General features: G+C 41.9%; 1 protein-coding gene across 12 annotated transcripts in view; it reads right to left on the reverse strand.

Annotated features, from left to right (window-relative positions):
• Positions 1-25,244, reverse strand: part of rap1gap2a (RAP1 GTPase activating protein 2a) — a 97,998-nt gene that overhangs the window by 3,608 nt on the left and 69,146 nt on the right. For 3 of the 12 annotated variants that reach the window (XM_050058861.1, XM_050058832.1, XM_050058821.1), the window contains 18 exons: positions 16,416-16,451; positions 13,998-14,030; positions 13,267-13,299; positions 12,801-13,022; positions 12,579-12,682; positions 10,779-10,857; positions 9,650-9,703; positions 7,936-8,019; positions 7,725-7,825; positions 7,044-7,173; positions 6,518-6,673; positions 6,161-6,232; positions 3,582-3,668; positions 3,306-3,446; positions 2,067-2,216; positions 1,642-1,754; positions 1,403-1,501; positions 1,184-1,304 (listed from right to left, as the gene is read on the reverse strand). In XM_050058861.1, the coding sequence (XP_049914818.1) occupies positions 1,184-1,304; positions 1,403-1,501; positions 1,642-1,754; positions 2,067-2,216; positions 3,306-3,446; positions 3,582-3,668; positions 6,161-6,232; positions 6,518-6,673; positions 7,044-7,173; positions 7,725-7,825; positions 7,936-8,019; positions 9,650-9,703; positions 10,779-10,857; positions 12,579-12,682; positions 12,801-13,022; positions 13,267-13,299; positions 13,998-14,030; positions 16,416-16,451 (1,815 nt within the window). Of the gene's footprint in view, positions 1-1,183; positions 1,305-1,402; positions 1,502-1,641; positions 1,755-2,066; positions 2,217-3,305; positions 3,447-3,581; positions 3,669-6,160; positions 6,233-6,517; positions 6,674-7,043; positions 7,174-7,724; positions 7,826-7,935; positions 8,020-9,649; positions 9,704-10,778; positions 10,858-12,578; positions 12,683-12,800; positions 13,023-13,266; positions 13,300-13,997; positions 14,031-16,415; positions 16,452-16,650; positions 16,756-18,914; positions 19,065-21,271; positions 21,429-25,244 lie in introns of those variants that run through there. The other 9 variants (XM_050058867.1, XM_050058853.1, XM_050058843.1 and 6 more) reach the window with 7 other exon arrangements.

The raw sequence follows: 25,244 nt of genomic DNA on the forward strand, positions 1-25,244 counted from the left end.
ACTATTGGCAGACAACCTGTCACTCAAAGTAGTCCACCCTCATTATGCATAACTTTACGCCTTAATAAAATCTAACTGACTTTTATAAAAATTCACCCCCTCATACAGTTGTCATGAAGGGGGAGAAGATAGCGATAGAAACCAGGATGTAAACATGTTTATTACTGCTGTAAAGTTGGGCTTTTAACATAGGGGGTCTATGAGGATTTACTTGCTTCTTGAGGCAGCCTCAAGTGCCTCAGCCTCTATGTTGGCTTCATTTTTAAGCCCAAGAGGCTGCTGCTAGATAACCACTGGTAACATGGGATAATAGCTGGCCTGGCTCTGTCCAAAGGTAACAAAAATGCCCCTGTCAGCATCTCCAAAGTTCACTAATTAACACGTTCAAAATAAAACTGCAGTGCAAAAATGAAAGCTGTTTTTTGGGTGATATGGGCTGGACTGTCTTATAGGTTCCCCAGGTCTTTTCCCTGCAATAGTCCGGACAGCTTGTTTACACATGGGTTTCTGTATGGATTAACAACAAGACATAACATATTAATTTGTGAGCTTTAGAGGTGCTCTGGAGCGGATTTTGTTGCCCTCAGACAGAGCCAGCCTCGTTGTTTTTTTTTGTGCTAAGCTAAGTTGAACAGCTCCCTCATATTTACTGAACTCTCAGCAAAAAAGTGACTAAGCGAATCTCAGAATTTCAGGTTGAACGATTCATTTAAACTCATCCAGATTTAATGAGGTCTTTTCAGGGAAAGCAAGATTTTATTTATTTTCCCCTTATGGTGATCATTGGTGTATTTTACTGCTACACAGCTCATTATTTTCTCTGGCCTTCAATAATCTGAATTTTAACAGCACACTGTGCATCTGTGCACTCCAGTTAAATGGTGAGAGTAGGAATGATTTGACAGCATTTCACACATGGACTAAAACAACACTGACAAGCTGTGTCATCTGATGCACAGAAAGTGAGAGGAGCTGTAATCATTATAATCAATGTGGTAATGTTCAGCTCTCCCTGTTTGACAGTTCCTGGTAATGACAGACTGTTTCACCCATGAAGGCTTCGTCGTCACCAACAGCCTCACTCTACTTTAAGAATGTGTTTCCAGTTCTGCTTTCTCTCTATTCTCTCCTCTTGTGAAGGCAAGATTACATTGTTCAGACAAACTCTGAGTGTATCACTCACTGTCTCCAGTTCTTCCAGAGCTTCTGTTTCTCCCGTGGTGCTGCTGAAGCTGCTGGTACTAGATGAGGAACGAGAGATGTTCGGTCTACCGCTGCTGCACTCTTTCAGCTTGATGAATGGCCTGTTGAGGAAAACAGAGATGCAGATAAACTGAAAATGAGACAAAAGCAGACCACTTAGTGAAGGCCAACTTCACCCAGTTTGCCATTCTGGTCTTACCTTTCTTTGTTGGGGCAGATCTCAGGTGAGCTGGGATTGGATGATGTCTCTGACCTCACTTCTTGGGACAGTGGGCAGATCTCTGCAAGCTTTTGGTCGCTGCAGACAAAAGAAAAAATATGACACATGACTTCCTGGACTTCTGCTACCGACAGTACAGACAGTATTAGGGTCTGTGGTGTAACATGATCTTGATACTGAACAGGAAGTTCAGCAACTTCTAAAAAAGTGGAACCAACCTGCGTGTGTGTTTGTCCGAAGGGGATTCTGTGCTAGAGTGGAGACGAGGGAAGAGGCCTGAACGCCGTTTCACTGGGCTCTTCAGAGGAGACTTGGCGGACAACCCAGGAGGCTGAAGATCACAGATTACAGAATTAGGTTTGCCCTTTTTTAAAAATAAATGGGACAAGCTCTTAATAGCAAATTTAGATTAAACAATTGTCCCTTAACTAAATCACTGGTTGACATAGAAGCTTTGTCTCTGCATAGTTTAAAAGAGAGTCACTGAGCTCACTAAAATGACAACACAGGTGCACATTTTTCCCCATTATCATGAATATTATAGTACTTTTATTTAAAACCATGCTCTAACCCTTCCTTGTTCCCTCCATCCTATTCTGAGTGACCATCCCTCTATCCCTTCCCTTATTGCCCTCTTACTCACAGTGAAGGTGCTCTTTGTGCATTCGCTGGTGCTCTGCGGCAGCCCTCCTCCACTCACGCTGGCCGGGACCCCACCTCCCACCCCGGGGCTCCTGTGACGGTGAGACCCCACCATGGTCTCCATGGAGTGGCTCCTGACACGCATGGCTCTCTGGAGGAGGGAGAGGAAACGGATAGTGAGTGGATGAGGGAGAGGAGGAGACAGAGGAGACGGGAAGAAGCAGATGAGTGAAGGAAATGGCGATGGCACAGAGAGTGTATGTGAAAGCACAGAGATGTGGAAAGTAAAATAAAGGTACAGAACAAAAGTAAGGGTTTTTTTCAGTTCAAATGTAGCATAGGAATTAAATTGAGGGTCATAGATGAAATTGCACAGTGCAACCACCAGGGGACGCAGTTCTCTAAGAATGAAACCAAGGGAGTTGGAGTGGGTGAATGGACATGTGTTGTGTTGATTGTTATTATGCTAATGACTTTATATTCATTGAGATCATTGAAAACAAATCCAAATTAAATTCCAGACAGTAAAATTCAAATAAAAAACACAGTTCTATGACATTTTAAGGTTTTGCCATTTTAATTCTGCTACTTTGAAAGCATAAAGACAAACAACATCATATGAAATCATGTTTATTAATGAAGTTGCGATCCTCTGTTGAATTTACAGTAATGCAGACAGATAATACACAGCGACTGCCAGGACAGCAATGAGAACAGCACCCCCTGGGACTGACTGCAGAAAGTGCAAAGTAGCTGTCCATAATGCCTGTGAAGAGTGAGAGAGCCAAATTGTCACATAAGTCACACATTCATCACACACACACTTACACACACAGATGGAAATACCCATTTAATGGTCACATTAACATCAATTAGCCTTTGGTTTAGGACAAAGGAGTGTGAAGAAACAGTGAGTGATGAGACAGACAGACAGCGGAAGAGAACAATTAAAGAGAAAGGGAACAATTTTATAAATACATAAGCACAATAGTGTATGCAATTATTTTCAGACACATGCACACACACCCACACACTTTCTTCATATAAGGTCAAATACTTAGAGTATAGAGAAAAGCAGCAGCAACTGATGGTTTAAGTCGTCTTGCAGATCTGTGACATTAAGTTGACCTACAGCAAGAACACCTCACCTCTCGCTGTAATGGCGGTGATTAAATAAATGTCAAAGAGCTGCGAGAATATTACAGTGTCACATATATGTTTTGTCCAGGTTCATGTTCACCTTAAAGGACTCTAGCAGACCCCCGTGGCCCCCATTCTCTAGCTTGTCTTCCTCTCCTGCTTGGCTCAGACCCAGTGTTGCCTGGCTCTGTCTGTGCAGTTCATCGTGGAGGTTGTCCAGCAGTGCGGCTCGCGTTCGCCCCTGGAATCAATTCAAAAACACAGAGCTCAAAAAAAAAGTGCGACGGTGATTATGGTGATGATTGAAGAAACGAAGCTGAGCTGTGATTGAAGGCATGCTGTGGTGTTTGAGTGTGGTCGCGCGGACGTGTGTCACCTCTAGTTTGGCGAATTTGTCAGACTTGTAGCAGGCGTTTTCAGCATTGATCAGCTTTGTCAGCAGGAAGTCTCGAAACTCAGGACCCTGGAGATAGAGGAGAGGGAGAGAGGAAAGGGCTTGATGAGGAGCCTGACGAGTGGGGGGGCAACTATGAGAACAGAAAAGGTGACCTTTAACCAGCACCATAGAGATTAAATTATTGCAGAACACTGTGTCTGATCAAGAGGATCAACCTCACATCCTCCTCAAATCTTCTCATTCTCCCCACATGCTGCAAATTATGTCTGATAAGTAACTGAATCTTCTACAGAATGTCAAAGTCAAATTGTTTTTATAATGCTGTTTCCCCTCCGTGATAGTGAGCTGACAGACTAGTCATGGCTACTGTCAAAATGCAAGATGAAGAGGAGGGTTACAACTGTTTAAAGTGCACCCAAATATTGAACTGATTTGCTTGTTTTACATAAGAAAATGCAATACAACAGCATAAAAACACTCCATTAAAAGTAAAAGTTTTGCATTCAAAATCCTACTGCAAGAGACAAACTCAGTGGTTCTCATCCAAAATCATTTTTGCCACATTCAGACAGTATCTACTCATGGTTCACTAACAATCCATTCTGTGTGTGTGTGGAAAGAAATCTGGTTTTCACACATAGCCCTGGCTCTGCATAGAAACCAACAAACTATTCTAGCCAATCAGCAACAGGGGGCATTTGTGCTCATGCACAGAACAGGGGAAAGAAAGAACATGGATATATAAAGAGAAAGGCAGTAGGAGTGAGACGGATGGGAAATCTGGCACATAATAATGTTCTGAACTCCAGAGCACATTGTTAACAATCTGTCTCCAGTATCACCAACTCCTCCTTTAACTAAAAGTTTCATCAGCTAAATGAACATAAAGCATCAAAAGCAGAAGAACTGGTTCTGAAATGAAGTGGAGCTGAAGTATAAAGTTGGATAAAATGTTAATACTCAAGTAAAGTATCTCAAATTTAAACTTGGGTCCACTGATTAAATTACAAGTATAAATACTGTATCACAAGAGGTGGGGCAGTTATTTTAGACCTCAAGTCTTGTCTACCAAGTCCTGAGTTAAAGCCAATAAGTAACGAGTCCAAAGTGAAGCCTATGACTTAAACTTTATGCTTCAAGTTGAAACAAGTTATTTTGTGCCCTGTCATCAAATGGCATTCTTAAACAGATGAACAGATACTATATCAGTGGTTCCCAACTGGTGGGTCGCAGTCCAAAAGTGGGTCGTGGGTCCATTCTGAATGGACTACAAGTGACTCACAAACATGTCAAGTTTGTAAGAAAACACACTAACTAACTAACTAACTAACTAACTAACTAACTAGCTTGACAACATGGCCAAATTCAAGTATGACGCTGTATATGTTAAAGTGTGTGGACCTTGAAGTAACGACTAAGGAGAAATCTGGACCCTGAGGTTGGACCAGTTGGGAACCACTGTACTATAGTACATTTAAAGAAACAATGGATGTTTTCAAATAAACTTTTTACCGTTAGAAGTAAAATGATCAGGTGTGTCTTGGTATGTTATTCTTGTTACAGTTATCTGTAACTTAAGAGGTTGACCGAAGTTGTTGTTTTTTCTTTCAGCATAGTATAGTCCAGGATAATACAACAAATTTTTACGTCATGTTTAACTCCAAGTAAAGTCTTGAATCATTGGTGGCAAAGCTGCAGTTGCAGTTATGAAAACAACTTTTTGTCATGTTTCCTGAATTTGTCGCTGCACCCACAAAAAGTGCGTGAGACAGTAGAAAAAGAAAAAGAAAAAAAGAAAACCAATCATGTCCTGCCCCCTCCTCCCATGCCTCTAATGGCATTAGCTAGACTTTGCTGCGGCACACTGAACACAACCAATCTCTAACAGAGCTGTCAATCTGCTGTACTGCTAAGTTGTAAAATGAGGATGTTTGTGACACCGCCATCATTTCGGAAATAGTAGAGCGACAGACAAAGCACCGCCCACCATCCGGACCACCTATAGACCGTTTCAAACCGGACAACATAAACATTCTAAATGGGTCCCTTTGTATTTCCTGTTTGAATGTATGTTAATGCAGACGCTGACAGGAAGTAAACAGGGACCAAAGTTGTTGCCCTAGCAACAGAATAGCAATGAAACGGTCCATACTGTAGCTACAACTACAGCTAAACAGTACACTAAAATATGTTTCTGGAAACATTTAAGGTGAGAAATGGGCAATGCAGTAACAGAATTTTCATTCATATTTGATCACTGCCTCCTAACAGTTTGACCACAACATGATTGACAGCTGCTTTAGAGAATCCTTGGCTCTGATTGGTTGTTTTCATTCACGTAGCGGTAATACCATTATAAGCAATATGATTTTTTTTCACATCTGTCTCATGTTCTGCTGTGTAGACATGGTGACAGTTTCAGTGAATATGTCAAAAAAGTTATTTTCATAAAAGTTACCAACTATAGCTTTAACGTCAAAAAGTCGAGACGCAAGTTTTTGAATTTGTCATGTCAAGGTGATATTTTTCCTCGCGTTGATCACAGCTCTTTCTCTCACCTTCCTAAAGACAGCTGGATTCGGGAGAGAGGGTCCAAAAGGAGGCACATCCTCCCTCGCTGTAACAGACACCTGTTGACATGAAACAAATAACAGTATTAGCGAGTATCCCAGGAGGGCTTGTGTTTCATGCCTGGAGGATGATCTGGCGTACCTGCCAACACCTTGTCATTGCGAGTGATGATTGATTCACTATGTGCGTATGCAGTAATTCATGTAAGCACAATTTGTTTTCTGCCCAGTACCCAGCTGACAACAACCACTGGCAGCTTCAAACACTCTTTACAGCTTGTTTGATTTACTCATTAACAGTTATGTCACAACACCCTCATGTCACCACACATGTCTGGTTTGTACCTTGTATGTTGTGTGCTCTGTACAGGGGTTCTCAACCTGCACCAGCACATAAGCATGTAGGAAATTGGAGGCAATCATGTCTGGAACAAACGGTGTGGGCTCTTCCTGGAAGACTGCAGCCACTATGTCATTTCCTATGTGCCTTTTCCTCTGGAGCTGAAGAAGCAGAGGGGAAAATTCACAAGATTATTAAGTTGGTTAACAGATCTGGTTTTGTGGTTTTGTTGCTCAGAGGACATTTTAAAAACAAGACCGCACTTTATGAGTTTGAATCTGTGACACATAAACCACTGAATGCACGAGGGTTTTATTGGTTTTGCATCAAATAACTTGCAAGCTTTTGATTTGACAATTAACCACAGCTTACATAATGGCAATTTAGCAATGAGAACAGCATAACACATTGTCAATAACCACATCTGAGCCGTTTAATACTCATATTTCTGAGCCAAGGGATCCTTACTTTGCAGCCAAATCCATTGTGCCTTCAGTATAACAATCATAAAGCCAGTATTGAGTCTTGTACCTGCTGGACGTCTCCCTCTGTGAACGGAAGCTTGGTTGACACATGGAACATAATCTCTCTCTGTCTGAAGACAGTGTAGACAGATTCAGATCCAGTTTGTCCGTGGGATACATCCAGCCCACCGCGGAACCTGTCACATTATCAGAGCACGTGTCATGTTCTCTGTGGGGCCTCCAGCCTTCACTAATAAGATAAGGTTATATGTTATGTATTTTAAATGTCAGTTTCATAACATTCTGTTCTTAACGAGCTCCAAGGCCATGCAAAAGTGTTGTGCCGTGATGCGTCAGCTGCCATTTAAAGCCTCCCTAACAGTATAAGTAACAAGTGTATCACAGTAGGAAAAAGCCTGCAAGAAAAAAACCCCACAGTATCCACAGCTCTGATAACCTGTCCATGTTGCACATTCTTTTCTTGGATCTGTTTCGCTAAGCAGTTTATCCTGGTTGCACGCTGAGGCCGAAACAGCAGGACAAATTGCTCCAAGGTTACAGTAATTAAACCCTGCTATTCTGGTCTATTGTAATGTTTTTTAATGGCATCCTTCTTTTTATCCTTGTGGACCTTTTCCTCTGGTCTCTATTTATTAGGATGTTACTGAATCTTCCTCTTTTTTCATCTTTATTGCACTTTATTTTTCTTCTTTTCTCACATTCAGTTGTTTTCTACTCCTCTTCTTACCCTTTAAAGTCCTGAAGTTCAATGTTGTCTCCTAGGATGCTGAGGAACTCCTTGAAAGCCGGCGTCTCCTCATTGTTCCCAAACAACTCTTCCTCTGATGTCTGAGTGGAGGACACATATAAAAGATAGGGCACAGGAAGCAGTGTGTAAGATCAAACGGTGTGTGTGAGGTAAACTGAAGTACACAAACAAAATCAATATGGTCGCTCACCTGTCCAAACTTCTGGTAGATGACTCCAAATTTGAAGGTGTTGTTCACCTCGTGTTCATCATAAGCCACTATCAACTGGGATCCCTGTACATACACAAACACAACTACTTCTTACTCCCCGTGGTGACTTATCCCACTCAACTTGTTACACACTTTCTTCTTGTGTAGTAGTTAGGAAAACATGTTTTCCTGTTCTACAACATGTCTCCAGGGCAGGTTCATTGAGCCCCGGGTTACAGAAGGCTGACATGCAACAAACTGTCACGGCCCTCAGCGAAGGCAGTGAACTTGTCACTGCCTCTTGCAGACTGAGACACAGATGGGGTTTTTTCCTGTCCCGAGGCACAGGCTTAAAAACATGCTCCATCACACTCCTCCGCCTGGCTCACAGGAGAAGAAACAGATCCATCGTGTCCATTTTAGAAAGTTGTTGCCCTCGTGTCATCAGTCGTTTTTGAATAATGTACTCACTGAACAGGGCAGATGTTAGAAAGGCAGGGGGCTTATGAGGGCAAAATGTGAGATGTTGTGAGCTTTTTTTCTGGTGAAGAGGGTGTGAAAAAGGGGTTGAAGTGAAAATTGAAGGCGCTGGTGTGGGGACTGGTAGGTTAGCTTATACTGATAAAAATAAGTAAAGGAATACTGCATCAGTTAATGTTCCAAAAAATACCCAATGACTTTAGTAAAGGGCAGAATATATAAAACGTTACTGATGAAGGTATACATTTGTGTCCTCACTAAACAAAAACCCATAGGCAAGTCTGCGTAGGAGGTCAGGGTGGATGGATGGCTTAAACAAACACAGGACTTATATCCACGAGACTAGGGTACATGTCCTGTGTGAAACCAAAAGTTAGTGTTGAGCTATTTTACGTATTACGTATTTTACGTAAGTGACGTAATGTACTGGCATCAAGTTATGTGTTGTATGTTCTTACGTCTTATAACATTAAGTAATTAAATCACTTTATGTTACGTACTTTCTTTAGTTAAACATACTTATGTTACGTTATAAACTTATGAACTTCCGTCACATTAGCTTACATACTTTCGTGTCATGTACTAACACAACCCAGTCTCACTCTGAAGTCGTCAAAATCCAGCACTTGGGCAGTGACTTCCAGCTGATATGCAAGCGGTAGCCGTTATAGTTTAATGGTGCTAGGCGTTGGGGGAAACACAGCGGGACAAAAATATAAGTTAAAGCGGCAAAAGTGTGAGTAGGCCAGATAGGAGGGGTGTTGGATGGGTCCAACAACCACTGACTTCCACCTGTGTTCGCTTCCTGTGAGATTGTAAAGCAAAACCATGTTCTTTTTTCCTACACCCAACCACGTGTGTGTGTTGGCAAAACATAACCAGGAAGGAAAAGGGAAAAAAAACCATCAATATGTGACGAGGTCAGGGTGAGAATGTGTTGACTTACACCATGTTACGCACTTACGTCACGTTACATACTTATGTCACCTTATGTACGTAACTTAACAAATGTACATATTTTGACCCAAACCATAATTCTTTTCCCAAACCTAAGTGGTTGGAGTGCAAATTTAGAAAATGCTCCTTTGGGTAATATCACAGGAAAGGAACAAACTACCTCTGTGGCCATATGGGACAGGAGACAGGAGAAGGAACACATTTATAACAGGCTACATGAGCTGAGGTCACACTGGTTTTAATGAGGCTGCAGTGTGGGAGTATAGCATGAACTCACCCGAGGGTACAGGACAGGGTTGAACTTCAGCCCTGTGGCATCATCACACAGAAGCTGAAAGAAGAAAATGACTCATTATATACTGGCTGATACAGTATCATAAGAGAGAAATCTCATCATAGCCCATATACTGGAAATCATACCCACTGTAACGTACAAAAGGGAAAAGTTATTTCATCTCATTAAGTTCAAAAGCTGAATTCCAAAGTTAATAGAATATAGTTCTTCACATCTCAAAATCCTAATAATTTACCCAGTGCACATCCTTGGGTTATTACCACATCACACATCCCTGACTGGATCATTGAATCACATGTCAGGGTAAAAATGACAAATTGCAAAATGGGATGCATGGAGGATAATTACTGTTGAAAGGGTAAAGATGAAGCAAGCACATGCTTTTACTCATTCAATGTGGAAGTGATGTTCTGTTTCTCTTTGAGAAGCAAGTGATTGAACATATGCTGGTTAAGTGGTTGCTTAAATATTGCCAGAACCTTTCCAGCCGTGTGTATTAGTGGGTATATCCAAACAAGATATTGTACTTGCACTCGCAGGCTTTATTAAAGCCTCAATCATTGTTTTCTCTCACTGAATGACAGATATTGCTGCTTTCAAATCTCTAATTGCGAGGACTAACAATTACCAAGGGACGCTTTATGACATTTGGTTTCATTTTTCTGAGGTGCATAAATAAAGAAATATATCAGGAAGTGAATATTCTTAATGTGTTTACTGTGACTTTTTCATTACCTCACTGGCTTGACTTATTGTGCTCGTATTATCAGTGTCTGTGTTTGTTTTGATTTGATTGATTGTTTTGTTCTGTTTGTTCTGTTACCTCTACATGATTTACTGTAATCTGTCTTGTGTTGCATTATGTTCTTTATGTGTTGGAGAAGTTAATTAAAAAAATATCGAGTGCCGTTGTGAAATGATTTAATTATGAGATCAGTAAGCTGCTGAAAAGATGTCCTTCTCCCTCAAGCTCCCCCTCTCTGTTAAGAGCTCCCATATATCAAATCTGTCTCCTCAGCTGCCATTATGTTTGGAAATCACTCTGTTTATATGGAAAGTGTCGGGGATTAATGGAAAATATATCTTTGTCTTCTTGTAAACTGTATCTTACCTTCGCAATCTGTGGTACGCTAGGCAGCTGGTTGATGCCTGCTAAAGAAATCCTGTCATGGACTGTTTTGATCCTTGATCTGCAACAGAACAAAAAGAGGAGCTCAGCTGGTCAGATTATTTAAAGATTTCTTTTGTGACACCTAGTTTATTCACAACTAGGTGATATTAGAAAAATGTTATGATTATAATGAGTTTAGATTCAACAGAGAAAGACAGAAACAGCTATTGATGCGGTGATTAATACGCACTGCCATGTGATACTGAAGATATTACTGTCAGTATCACTGTCAACTGTCAGAAGGACAGGAGATTAGCCATCACCTGGCTACTGTCCCCTTTGCGGCCCCCACAATGGCTGATCGAAAAACATGTCATTACTTCATTGTTTTTCTGCTAATGAAAATGTCACCAACTGTGATAATAGCAGAGAAGCCATCCACCACAGCACCACAAATCTGTTCAGAGTTAATCATGACAAAGAGCATACAGAGCTGCAACAATAGAAAGAAGAGAAGGGAGGGCCCAAACACATTGTCAGGGTGAGTGAGGCCTGCTTTATTACAGTAATATGTTCAGCCACACTAGCAGTGTTGCTCTGTGGATGGCAAGGTTGCCCTGCCTGCTGGTTACTTAGTTGCTCTCATACTTCAGTCCAAACTGATGACATTCATGTTCCCCAGAGGATGAATCCTCCAGACTTTGGTAATCCTCTTACTTTTCCTCTAGTGCCAGCATGAATTTGACATGTGTGGCTTTGATTGTCATCTCTTAAAGAGAGACTGTATAAAAATAATGGACGTAGCCATCGTGACATCACCCATTGGCTCGTTGACTCCCACCTTAACCCCTGAGTTTGGTATTTTGGCCGTTGCCATCTTAAAATGTTTGGAGCCGGAACTAATCATAGGTTATCTGCGAGGCATTATGACAGTCTGTTGCTCAAAGTGGCACCGCCCTTAATTATGTGTATCTTTAAGCCTTGATAAATTTTAAACAGGTAAGACATATAAAAATTCACCCTGGTAAAGTTGTCATGAACGGGAAAATTAGCTTTTAGCTAGCAAAACCATTTTTGTACCAGGCTGTAACAAGTTTATTTCTGCTGTAAAGTTAGGGGAAAGTTTGGGGAATGACTCACTTTTGAAGCCAGCCTCAAGTGGCCATTTGATTAACTGCTGCCGTTGCTTTCATTTTCATTTTCATTTTTCATTTGGTAGAGACATTTATGTTCCTCTCAGGATCATTTGTAATCACTTCAATGGTCCTCTAACTTTTCATCTAGCACCACCAAGACATCAAAAGTGTGTTCAGTACTTTAATTTATGACGAAAACCCAATGATCTAACCCTACTTTGTGTTTATTAATAATTATCAAATGTTAGCATACTAACACAGATTGAGAGCGTAGTAAAAATTGTACCAGCTTCATATGAGCATTTTAGCACTGGAAGTGTGAGTGAGTAAGCACGCTGACATTATTAGCATTTAGCTCAAAGCACCACTGTGCCTAAGAACTGTGCAGCCTCACAGAGCTTCTGGCATGGCTGCAGACTCCTAGTGTTGTTGTTATCATTGTAATAGTAGACTAGAAGATAAGCCCTAATAAATCAGACAACTGGAGAGCAGCAGAAGTACAGACACAATAAAGAGAGACTTTAACAGCATGGACTAAAGAGAAACATGGATTGCACAAAAAAGGATCAATATGTTGTGCATATGTTAGACATACTTCACTGTTTCACTCATCATCAATTTAAGACACTAGTACTGACAGAGCAATTCCCTCACTGTACTGTACCTGAGCATGATGCGTAGGAACTCCTGGCCCTCCGCCTCCTCGTGTTTCAGAGACATGATGAGGTTGCCTATGCTGCTGCCAGTGCAGTAATAGTTCATGTGCTCCTGAGTGCAGAAGGGGGTTGTTAGAGAGAGCAAGTTGAGGTCAAACTAAATAATAGTCTTTCTCAGCTAAATGCATGGTGAAAGTAACATTACAGTACACACAGACACAGACACTAACCTTGCCTAGGAAGTGCTTGCGGTAGGCGCGGGCTGTGCTGTTACACTCCAGGCGGTAGCTGTGCCCCCCGCCAGGGCTCATGCCCTCTCCTACATCCTCCTCCTCACAGAAACTGGACTCAGAGGAGGACGGGGTCCCTGCTGGTGCCTCCACATCCTCAATCCAGTAACCCCCAAACTGTGGCAGGATTACCTGGGGATATGGACCGCCTTTCTCCAGGACCTTGGACAGAAGGGCAGAGGGGGAGAAAAGGACGTAGACGAAAGCAAAAATATGATCAAAAATAGTGCCTCTGGGACAAACAAAGTTGTCCAGAGTAAGCTTGCTAAGCATGTAATAATAAATGCAAAATACTTCTACTCTAAATGTATCATCTATTGTCAGAAACACTCCTAGCTAGTGGTTACACATGAGAGGGGTGTAAATGTGTGTTATGAGTGTCTTATGTGAGTGAGAAATGACTCACATCTTCTATCCGTGGGTAGGGGATGTAGTCATCCTGTCAAATAGAGGACACACACTGTTAAAGACACTTGTTGTAACATAAGTGAACTTCACTGACTTTCACCACAATGACACCGTTGCTAACACAATCACAAACACAGGAACAGAAAGGTAACACAACTTATTATCCCAAATGGACTCTTAGGGTGATGATGCAACAGCCTGAAATGCACAGTCATCAGCGAACATCAGTGAGGGCGGGTCACCCCTTGATGATGTCAGAGGATTCAGTAGCCCCTGGGGTTAAGAGCTGTTATGAGCCTGTAGTCATTTGGCAGTCTGCTAGCGTAGCACAGTTTCAGTGTATGACCTCTAAATATTGCTGAGGCCCGTCTGCACCGCTGAGGGCACAGCGCTACGGAGAGCCAGTCATTTATATTCTGCAGCAGCAGGAGTCAGGATACTGGCAGTCCAGAGAGGATCAATTGACAGTTGGAGTTCATTCAACTTATAATCAATCAGATCAGGAGGCGATTGATTCTGCACTTTTAAAAGGCCTAAGAAAAATTCAGAAAGCATTCACAGGGGGGGGGTTCAGAATCTCTCACAGGCTGACAGATCACAGGGAGAACTGTCAAGAACAACCACAGAGCACAGGGAGGCATGAAGAAGCAGCGATGAAGGAAAACATGCAGAGACATAATGACATAAAGGGATCAGATGTGTGCAAGTGTGTCTGATGTCTGGTCACACCTTCCATCTTTTGGTTTCTTCAGCTTTAGGGACCTAATTAGTGTCCGTACGCAGCATGAGGACGGAAAAGCACAAGGGTCAAAAAAGCAACTTTCGTTCATTTTTATGCACTTTAAAACTGCTGGAACATGACACTCTGATTTTCAGACCTCATTGTCTCTGTTGCCAGATGACAACTGTGTGAGTCATACATGCTAATTCAGCACACACACACACACACACACACACACACACACACACACACACACACACACACACACACACACACACACACACACACACACANCACACACACACACACACACAGGTAATACAGACACTTAGTCATCCTCTCTCTCTGAATCCAACTTCCAGACATGCAAAGTTTTCCTTCCCTTATTTGTTGCCTGTTTTTGGGGACACAGCAGCACTGAGACACAGGCTGAGGCTGCACTGTTTCGTATATAAATACATATATATATATATATATATACACACACATATATATCAGATATTAGAAGTCAATCTGCTAGACACTGAGTAAATTGGCCAATTATGTTCCAGGCCCAGTGGAACAGCTTGTCTACATGACTGAGCATACAAATGCTGAAATGAGGACATGTGTGGGGATTCAGAGTGTTGAACATACACACAACTACCATCACGTCTAATGCCACCAATCATACCAAGAATTCATTTGAACAGCACAAGTACAGACTCATGGACCCACACACACACACACACACACACACACACACACACTTCTCAGTCTGGTCTGTAGTGGTGTGAGTCTGAGTGCATATTGATGGAGCAGCTGTTAGAGTCGTGGGGGAGTCATTGTCAACAATACGAGACTGATCCAAACGATGCTCTGAAGAGGCTTACATTTTTAGTCATAGGCAGAGTGGCAAAGATGAAGAGAGGACGAAGGAGGAAGAGGGAGGCAGATATGGAAGGAGTTGAAGTTAAAAGAGGAGGAAGAAAGGACAGGAAAAAAGAAGATAGGGATCAAAAAGGTGACCTTCATCAGCACCATCCAGATTACAGTATCGAAGCACACTTTGAACACTGAGTTCCATATGTGGAGCTAGAGGTGGCAAAGCTCAAGAGAGCAGGTTGATGCAAGCTGAGGGTCAAAGAAGATGGATGAGGTGCACAGTTTCTATGAGACTCAAACTTACAGAATAAGGCTGGCCGTATTCTACATTCTTTGTCAACTATCACATAAAAAAACCAAGAACATGTTAGTCCCAACTTTCCTACTCTGTCTGTGACACTAAAGCCTATTTATTCATACTGAAGATGTAAATCTCAGGATTGGGATCAAAATAAACTATAGAGTGCCTGTTTATCCCAATGAAGGAACATGTCCACCAGTGCAATGGAGGTGCAATGGAGTTCTATGACAAAGAGGAATGAACAATATGAGGCAGACTACACAGTCAGTGCTCATTTTTAGGATCAATGCCGTGTTGCTTTTGATCTTTCTCACAGGATTTGTTGATAAAAAGAAATATAAGCACACTAATCCTTTAATGACAATAATGACTCTACATTAGAGGTTTGTGAGGGAGGTGGAAGAGCCTTCATCATTACTTTTTTTGGTAGTTTAATGTACTGCGTTCACGGATTGCTGCATAAAACTAATTTTCTCTCGCTCATTCCTTTCAGTGACTGGTCAGTTCACACCTACTGGATGTTGATGCTGCATAAAAGCAAGGGTCAATTCACCCTCAATTTATGAACATTTCCAGTGGCCAGACCTGGTACAACTGCCCAAATCTCATCGTAAACCACAAACCATTATTTCCCCCTGAAGAACTTGAAAAAACCCACTTCCACTTTTTTCTATTCTTTGTATCGTCCATTGGCCACCATCTCTCTTTTTTGTGCTTGTTTTTTATCCTCACACCTTCCTCCTCCTCCTGTCTCTCTTTCAATATCCCCATGTGTCCTCAGACTGCTCAACGCCTTTGCCCTTAGGGGCCTGAGGACGGGCACAAAGAACTCATACAGAGAGAAAAACACACAAAAAAATCAATGAATTGAATTAATGCCACACAGAGAAGGAGAAAATAGTTATGCCAGTTCAGATCTTTCCAGTGCTATTCTTCTCTGCCCCCAGCATGCCCATTATCCAATCTGAGTGACAGACTGAACCCAGCGGGCTCGGGTCAGGGTTAGGGGTTATCCTTGTTAAGTTAAATCTGGGTGTGGACAGAGAAAACGAGAGAGGACAGACACCATCCTACGGTATGTTCATGTTCTGTTCAAAGTTTTACTCAGTGCAAGGATCTCCAGATGGCACAAACATGCTGCTACTCTGCACATCTGCAACTTTTGCTCAACAGGAGAAAATAGAGGAAGCGAAACAAGAATGAGATACAAGGAAATAAACAGAATTCACAGGAAAATAAAGAATTAATGAGAATTTCGTACCTGCATCCTCTCCAGCATATCGAAGAACTCTGCAGACTGAAACAGACAGAGGAAGATTACAAAACATGTAGCGTTCGACACTGCTAAACTTTCAGAGCACCAAAATCTACTGACACCAAATACAAGTTAAGTCAGTACAAGAGCAGAGTCAGCGCCCTTTAGTTGACTCCTCTCTAATTTACACTTAAAACGAGTATTTCAATGCTACCAAACTGTCTGAATATTAAGGTCTTACATTACTGACATTGATGTTGACAGCAGCCGATCTTGCTGGCCAGCTCTCCCCCACAGTATAAACTTAGCCGTGTCAAGAGGGCAAAGCAGGGGAGAGACTTCCAGCCTCACATGCACACACACTGATAAGCAACCACTTCCTCAGAAAATACCACATGCTCACACAACCACATGCATCCTTGAGTGCATTCACACGTCTCCACCCCCCGGGGCATCCACCTTGACACATAAACAAGCTGTGAGGGTGATAATGGTCTACATGCTCTGTGTCTTTGTGCTCACATTTTCGCACATATATAATGTGTAAATGCCAGGTGTGCAGGGTGGTTTAGGTTATATAACACCCTCTTTGCTTCACAATCGGTATGTGCGTTTTTAACGTAGGGAAACCTGCTAAAAATTGGCAATTTACTTATTTCCCATTACCAGTAGATGAGTATGATTTTCTGATTTTTCTGGTGTCACATTAAATGTCACAAACACACCAGAAAACAGTATTAGTAAACAATAAAGGGCAGCATGTTTTTACTTATTCATTCTCTCTTTCAAACTCGTTGCTAACTCATTTGGAACAATCCTCGAGCACTGCTTGGACGTAGACTGATGGAGTTTGTGCCTAAGATAACAAAAGAGTTGTATTCATTACTGATGGTCACACTGCATAAGGAGTGAAAATTAGTGTGTCCACCTGAGTGTCATGTGTCAGGCTGTTGTGATGCATTGTTCGTACATATACCTCGTACATATACCTATAAGAAGGAAGAGCTGAGATCATGTGACCAATGCGCTAAGGGGAGTTACGAAGGAAGTAGTATAAAGAGTGAAAGTCTGCATAGGTTGGGGTGGTGGATGGGCCAAACAAACACAGGACTTTCCCCCAGGAGACCAGTGTTTGTGTCCCGTGTGAAACCAAGAGAACTTTGGGTTATTTTATGGTACGTTGTCTCCGTGTTTCTTTTCCTAAACCTACGTAACTTAATTTTCTTAAACCCAACCAACATAACTTTACATTAAGTACGTAACTTAACATCAAGTTTGTGACAACACCCAGCCATGTTTCTTCTCCTACACCCAACCTACCTAACTTTATTTGCCAAAACCCAACGTATGAAACTTAAGATTAAGTATGTAAAGTTTATGTTAAATACCTAACGTGACAATGCCCAACCATGTTTCTTTTCCTATACCTAACTTGTGTAACTTTATGTTAATTATGTAACACTGCAGCACCATTCATGGGACGCTAATTTCGTTAGATGTCATATGAACTGTTGTATGAGGATACATTGCATGTTTCCATCACTCCTGATTGGAGCCGGTAAATACCTGTGACTACTACAAAGTAATTTGTCCCGAGAATGAAAACCAAATATAACCTTTGAAAACTATATAAACCTATAAAAAGCCAGATGTTAGCGGGTGTCAGTGGGTTTTTTGTCCAGTGGAAAAGGGGTTCAAGTATGTGCACACAAATGTACACGCTCACTCCAGAAATGTATAGCAATAACTAGCCGAATCCAAAGATGGCCCCTATTCATACGTTAAAAAGTTTTTGCCTCCAGGTTTACTTCCACGATATGCAGCCAAATGAATATGCCCAGTCGTGCTCCTTCCGCTGGCCTCACCCTTGAATTCCCGCTCAGCTCATAGACTTCACATTGCGATAATGTCAAAGATTTTTAAATTGTTTAACAAATATCAAACCTCAAAAAAATCACAATTAAAAGAGTCAAAATTGACCTTGCTTGCAGTTGAAAGTGTCCCATCAACAGTTTTACTGATGTCTCTTTTATAATAAATGGGGAATGCTTTTTGGGCTGCAGGGGATTTTTTCGCTGCAGTACCATGAGTGGCCACTAGGGAAAATTAGAAGCAAGGCTGAGCTGTGTTCCCGAGGGCCTGGCTCACTCACACACAGGAGATGTCAATTCATGGCACCAAATTAAACTTTATATTACAAAAAGAAGTTGGTTTAAATGAAGAAATTCACAAAGGCATTCCTGGATCTACAGCAGCAGTGCCATGCTTACTCTTTAACGACCTACACAGTACATTGCTGTTAAATCATGTTGTAACCAATGGAAAAAAATAAAAGAACTTATTTTCATTGATAAAAATACTCTTCAGTAAAACCACACTTTACTTTGACAGCCAATACCACACACTAAGATGCACTGTCACACTTGTTAAAGTGCCCGTCTGGGTGCTGCACACTCAGTAGCGTCATAAAACAGAGCAAGAGAAACCAGGAAATAAATGTCTTACCAATGAACTGTGGCTCCTTAACCAGGAAAGTCTGTTAAAGTGTTTTACAGTCCTTTCAACGACTGTATTCTCGCTGTAAAAATCTGTCAATGACTACATTTTGACAGCACTACTGTAATAAAAGCTTATGTTATTCCCTGCACTGGTTAACTGCACTTATAATTACCACTCCCACTGCAGACAGAACCACACACACACACAGAGCTTATCAAGGAGTTAATATTAACCAGTTGAAGGTGTTGTAAGGCGATACAGCGCTGTGAGCTGGACCTGCAGAGTCAACACCAGACAGCCACACCAACAATAAGCGCAGCTGTCTATATCTGTTAGATAGCAACTTTGGCAGCCAGCATGTGCTCTCAGCCAACTGCACATGTTATCATGAAGTGTGTGTGTCTGTGTGTGTTACTGGGATCATATGAGGGCGGCAAGAGGGAGGAAGAAGGTGTATTCTAAAAGGCAGCCTTGGCTTTTCTTTCCTTTTTGAAGCTATTGAGGTGTGAGCCGCACGTCCTCACACACTGTTGACCGTGACAGTTTAAAAGACGCACTGATGCAGCTTGTCCTGGCAGCATTTCAGTGGGATCCTGTAGCGCTGACAGTGTGTTCAATCATCATCTACATCTCCTGCAGTGACGAGACAAGAGCAAGGACAAGACACCTATCCGTCTTTCTGCTTCGTTGTCAATCTAAAAGCACCTGGACATCTTTATTTTCTGTCCTTGCACTTTGTTCTGGCTCTTTTATCCAAGTGTCTCACTATGCTAATCCGTCCTCTCTTTTCTCCTAACGCTCCATTATGTTCTCTTTTTTGTCCCATGTCTGCTTCTCTGTCTCCCACTCTCCTGTGTCTTTGTATGTTTTGCCTCTAAGCCTCTTTCTCTCTCTCTATAGCCCAGCAACAACATCTGCATCTCTCATCTCCCATGGCAACCCGCTGGGGCTATCACAGACTGCAGGCAGATTAGATCAGCTGCCTGCCTGACTGACAGACTCGTTGGCTGCTAGAATTCACACATATTCATGTAAAGTCATGCGCACACCAACAGTGATGATGAGAAGTCACAGACAGGGACAGTGGCCTCCATGTCTCATCATGTTATCTGCAGAATTACAGGAATATTACAGCATTTAAATTGATCAAAACACTAATTGAAAGCTCGGGAAAAGGAATTCAAGGGGACAAGCTAGATCCGCAGTGTTTCTGTTATGAGTTTCTCTCTTTCTGTCATAAATTGTTGATTTATTTTCTCTCCTCTCCGATCCTACTAAGTCCAACTCACAAGAGTACCACACATAGACTGTGTAATACAAATAGACGGCATGAAAGCTCCCAATAAAGTGAAGCCAAAGTATCTTGATCGGTAGTTCTTATCACACTGAAGTATGTTCAAGTGTTCGTTCTTCTAATAAGGAATAACCTGTTCTGTATCTTTGACATCATGAATGTGTTCCAGCCAGTGTGCCCGTGTCAGAGGTGCTCTTCGCGATTGGTCAGACAGATGAATGGGTGGGAACTCAATACCGCTGAGATCGCCACTCCAAACAGCATCACTAGTCTAAGATGGCAACAACCGCATCCACGATACTTTAGCTTCCTTTTTGTACGTTGGAAGTAAGTAGGGACTCATGGTCTATTTCTATATACAGTCTATCGCACCACAGGTATCACACACAGCCACTTGTTATTTCTTGTTAAGTGCAGTTCAGTTCTGTTCATCACATCCTTGTTCAAAATACCTGCGCCTCAGCCAAAGTCAGAACTGTTCTAGCACGACCGGACGGTGCATCCACAGACTCTCCTCTCCTGCCTACAACACAACTCCCTCCCTGGGTCACAAAGGTGACGGGTGGAAGAAGTGATGAGCCTGAGTTGGCAGCTCTGGCCGCTGCAGCTATCAGATGTACAATAAGACACAAACACCTTTGTAGCATCCTTATAGCACAGCTCTGTCAGATACCTGGAACACTGGGTGATATCTGCACTCATACACATCTGTATTTGATACATCAGTCAATACCGCTTTGGCTTGGTCGCTGGGTTACGAAATGATGTTGTGAAATGCTTCACTTGTGGGAGTAAATCTGCTATAAATACAACACAACACTGTAGAAGTTTCAGAGATGCAGTGCTTGTTTCCCTGCCAGCTTTTTCAAACTAGGCACATTGCTGTTAAGTTTACAGTAGCTAGATGTTGTATTTACTTGCTGAGCAGTCAAGTGAGAAATAGAAGACAAAATTTCCACAGATAACTGTTTAATTATATTAATAAAGTAGATGAAGAATTGCTATGCCGGTAAACTCCCACAGTAAACACGAGTGTCTGGCTGTTCTTTGAGTCAAAATGCAGACTTACCTGAGCAACAGCTGCTGTAACATCTGAGCCCTCTGATGTCTCTGCCTTCCTCTTATCCTGACCTCCCTTCTACATTTAGAAAGTGACTCCCATCTCACTCACTTTTAATGTGTATTTTGTTTTTTAACGCCTAAAGCTTAACAGGAAAGTCAAGTCACGAAGCAAACTAAGTCATACGTGGAAACAAAACAGGTTATTCCAGTGTGTGTCTGTGTTGACACAAAACACACACATGAACACACACTCGGTCAGCTGTGTGGGCCTGCCTTAGTTTTGTTTTGCTGCGTCAGCAGGAGTGTCTTTGAAGGCTGACTGTTAAAGTCTCCAGGCACTGATTAAGCTCCAGAAAGTCATTTCTGTTTATCAGAGTTACATGTTTAACATTTTTTTCTCTCAGAAAAATCCTTCATGCCTTAAAAAGGCTTAGAATGAACTCTACACCTTTCTTTAATACGCATGAATCTATGAATATGTAAATCAGCCCCACCTTTCAGGTGCTCGCCTGCAGCAGTTCACCAGTTCACCTTCACTGTGCTCAGCTTACACACAAGCCTCTGCTTGTAAACAGTAACAGCAAACATGAGTCTTGAGCTTGACAATGAATCAAACAGCTAATAATGTGTTGCTAATGTTAGATAAACCCTGATCCCATCCGCCAGCTCTGACAAGTTAAAGTGAAAGTGAATCTTAACTTTCACCACAGTGTTATGGAAAGCCCAAATCCTCGTGTTGACAGGATTGGTTCCCTGGATATGAGGTAAAAAAAATGCAGGAAGTCTGAATCCCGTTCTTAAGACTGTCATTGGTACACTGCAGTTCCAAGGGGGGGGAAATGCTCAACCATGACATTTACTGCTTATTTCGCTCATGAGTTCTATCTATCTTTGTGAGGACCCACACTGATAGAATGCTTTCCTTAGCCCCTAACTTTAACCATAAAAACTACATGCCTAGCCCCAATTCCAACCCTAACCTAAACCTAATTGTAACAAGAATCTTACAACCAAGTCTTTAGTCCAGTTCAGACCAAAGATTTGCGACAAAATGAGTTCAAACGTGCAACTACTTGCAATTCTATAACGTTGCAAAAACCTGCCCATTCACAGCAATGCAACTACAGGAGATGGTGTATCATCTCTATTCAACAACTCTCTGCACTTCCATTCTGTTGTCCAGCTTTTCAGACTTATTTTGTGGCTGATCATAATTTGTAGCTTCTTAAAATATGAATGAGGATAGTGACTGGCTACAGCTGCATTTGTAGAAGTGATGAAACGGTGAAAAACAAACTAAACGAGCATCAGATGGACTGTGTTCATAATCAATATGCTACAATAATATGAGTAAGCAGCGCCAATTAGATAGTCAATGAGAATATGTGTATGTGAGGGAACATAAGCACAGCAGCGACCCACCGTCCAGCATCGAGAGGGTTTGGCAGGGACAGAGCACCTGCTGCAGCAAGCGAACACGCTGTCTGCGATCATTTTGACTTGATCAGCAAACTTCACTACAATCTGATTGGCTGTAGAAACAGGTGACATACTTTATGTTCTGAAACCAGCTGCTGGCGATTTGACCAGCAGAGTTGCAGGTGACATCATCAGCTGGCTTCAGTCAAGCTTAGACCGGTCAGTTCACACCGCTGCAACTTTTCTCTGCAAGGTTCTAAAGCGGTTTCGCCTCGTCGTGAATCATTGGTCTGAACTGGGCTTTAACCTCAAACCGACATTTAAAGAAGTGAGGACTGCTCACATATGCTCTGTGTTGCTAAAATAGATTTTTGGTCCTCACTATGTAGCAAAATAGAGTACACACACGCACAAACACACTATATTGTGTGAAATTAGAGTGAAATTACAGACACCAGTGAGGACTTTCCTTCAGCCCATTTATGCCCTACTTTAACCCTGTCTATGTGTTTACCCTCCATTGTTATCTGACCTCCAAGCTTTGACGCCCGTCCTAACCACTGAAAAACCCTCTTAAACACAACATGTCCTCACACAGAACACACAGTTGCTGTGCACAGTAGCTCCAGTACTGTGCTGCAGTATGTGTTGCCTCCCAGGAGCCTCATCTTTATGGCCACTGTGTGAGAAGGACAGTGCCAATAACTGCACTGCGTAGCAACGACATGTCGTCTGTGCAATCAGATGTGAATGTTTTCGTATTTATGAGTAGTCCATTATCCAGCACATAAAATGCACAGCAGGGGATTAGACAGCCTGAGATTCAGACACTGTTTTTGGCATTTTTTGGAACATTTAGGTTTTGCTGCTTCAACTTACGCATAGTTTATCTATCAATCTAAAGTGATGCAAATGAGACAACATAAACTGAAACAATATTTATTACCAATCTGAGAAGCAGGATGAATGTGTCTGAAGAAAGCCAATGTAACGTGAATGTTAAGGCTACTGCACATCATGGTTTGCTCAACACATCTCTTCTCTCATACACAGTGCAGCCGACGTTTGTAAAGTCTTGTGATGGATTGATGCAGTCTGTGATTTCAGGAAATCATAAGCTTCATAACTTCTCTACCAGTGTGACACTGATGATGAATATCTGACCATTAGACCAGCAAAAATGTGGGCTGCTGATTAATAATTACCAGAAATCAGCCACACATCAGGAGAAAAATGGATGTCTTCTGGCTTGAGTTATATTTCTGTCATATATTTTGTCTCATATGTTATGATGTTATTTCCTGTCTTGGCGTGACCATATTTTCAATCCGTCTTTCTTTCTTTCTCACGATGAGCAAACTTTGCCTCTCCGTTCCTCTCCTCCTCCTCTCTGTGCTATCTCCCTCTATGTTGTCTTCAGCAGATTCAATAATGATGGCTTAGTTCAAGGTGACATACTGCAGAAAGTGGCTCCCTCTCGCAGGAGCCGTCATCTATTTCCTGTATATCACCCTGCTAATCTGCCTCCCTGCAAAATGTATCCTCTCTTTTATCATGCCGGAGTAAAAATGAAAAATTCCTCAGCTGTGGGAGAAGTGCAATACAGTGTAAGTAATGAATGACTGAAAACATCACCACCTTATAATCTCATGTAAATAGTAAAAATATTTTTTCTATATGTGATGATCATATTTCACTGTGTGAATCAGTGTGACAGCACCTGAGACAGATGATCCTCTACAGTCTGATGGATTCAATTTGTATTCATATTCAGTTTGGCTTTGCTCTGATATTCTTTTCAATTTGCCGAGTCACAGCTTTGGCCAGAGTTTCCTTTGATGACACAGTTTGATTGAACGTCACAATTTGTGGTCAGGATAGCAACTGAGAGTAAAGCTGCCAATCTTTTCCTACTGTAGCTGGCACAGGCAGAGCAGGAGAGTGGCTTTCTGGGGCTCTGGCCCCCAATGTGCTCTCAAAAGCCTCAAATCTTTTTTTTTAAAGATTATTTTTTGGGCTTTTGCCTTTAATGTACAGGACAGAGTGAAATGGGGTGAGAGAGAGAGCGGGGGGTGACATGCAGCAAATGGTTGCAAGCCGGAGTCGAACCTGTGACCGCTGCAGCGAGGCCTCGCCTCTGTACATGGGGCGCCGGCACTATCCACTACGCTACCGACGCCTCTAAAAGCCTCAAATCTTTTAGGTTATTAAAATACCTTCAACTTTGTGTTATTCAGATTATAAAATACGCTCATGTTGTTTATCCTACTATGCTATTCCCTGACGAAATCTAATTCAGTTGAGTAAATGTAGCTCTGTTGGCCTGATATTCAGTTCATAGTAATGAAGACCACATTCACTTGAAAGTGCTGGGGATCCTTGATCTGCAATTAGAGCAGCCCAGATTACTAACCCTAACGTTAGTAATGCTGTTATTGTCAAATTCCTGCTATGTAACTTAAAAATAATAACATTGGACAAGTTTTGCGTCTTTTTAGGCTGTAGGAGCGAAAATTAATCATCCTCAACATTTCTTATGTTATGACTTCAGAGTGATGAAG

This window comes from Epinephelus moara, chromosome 2 (genome assembly GCF_006386435.1).
Source record: "Epinephelus moara isolate mb chromosome 2, YSFRI_EMoa_1.0, whole genome shotgun sequence".
In the NCBI taxonomy this organism is placed as follows: Eukaryota; Metazoa; Chordata; class Actinopteri; order Perciformes; family Serranidae; genus Epinephelus; species Epinephelus moara.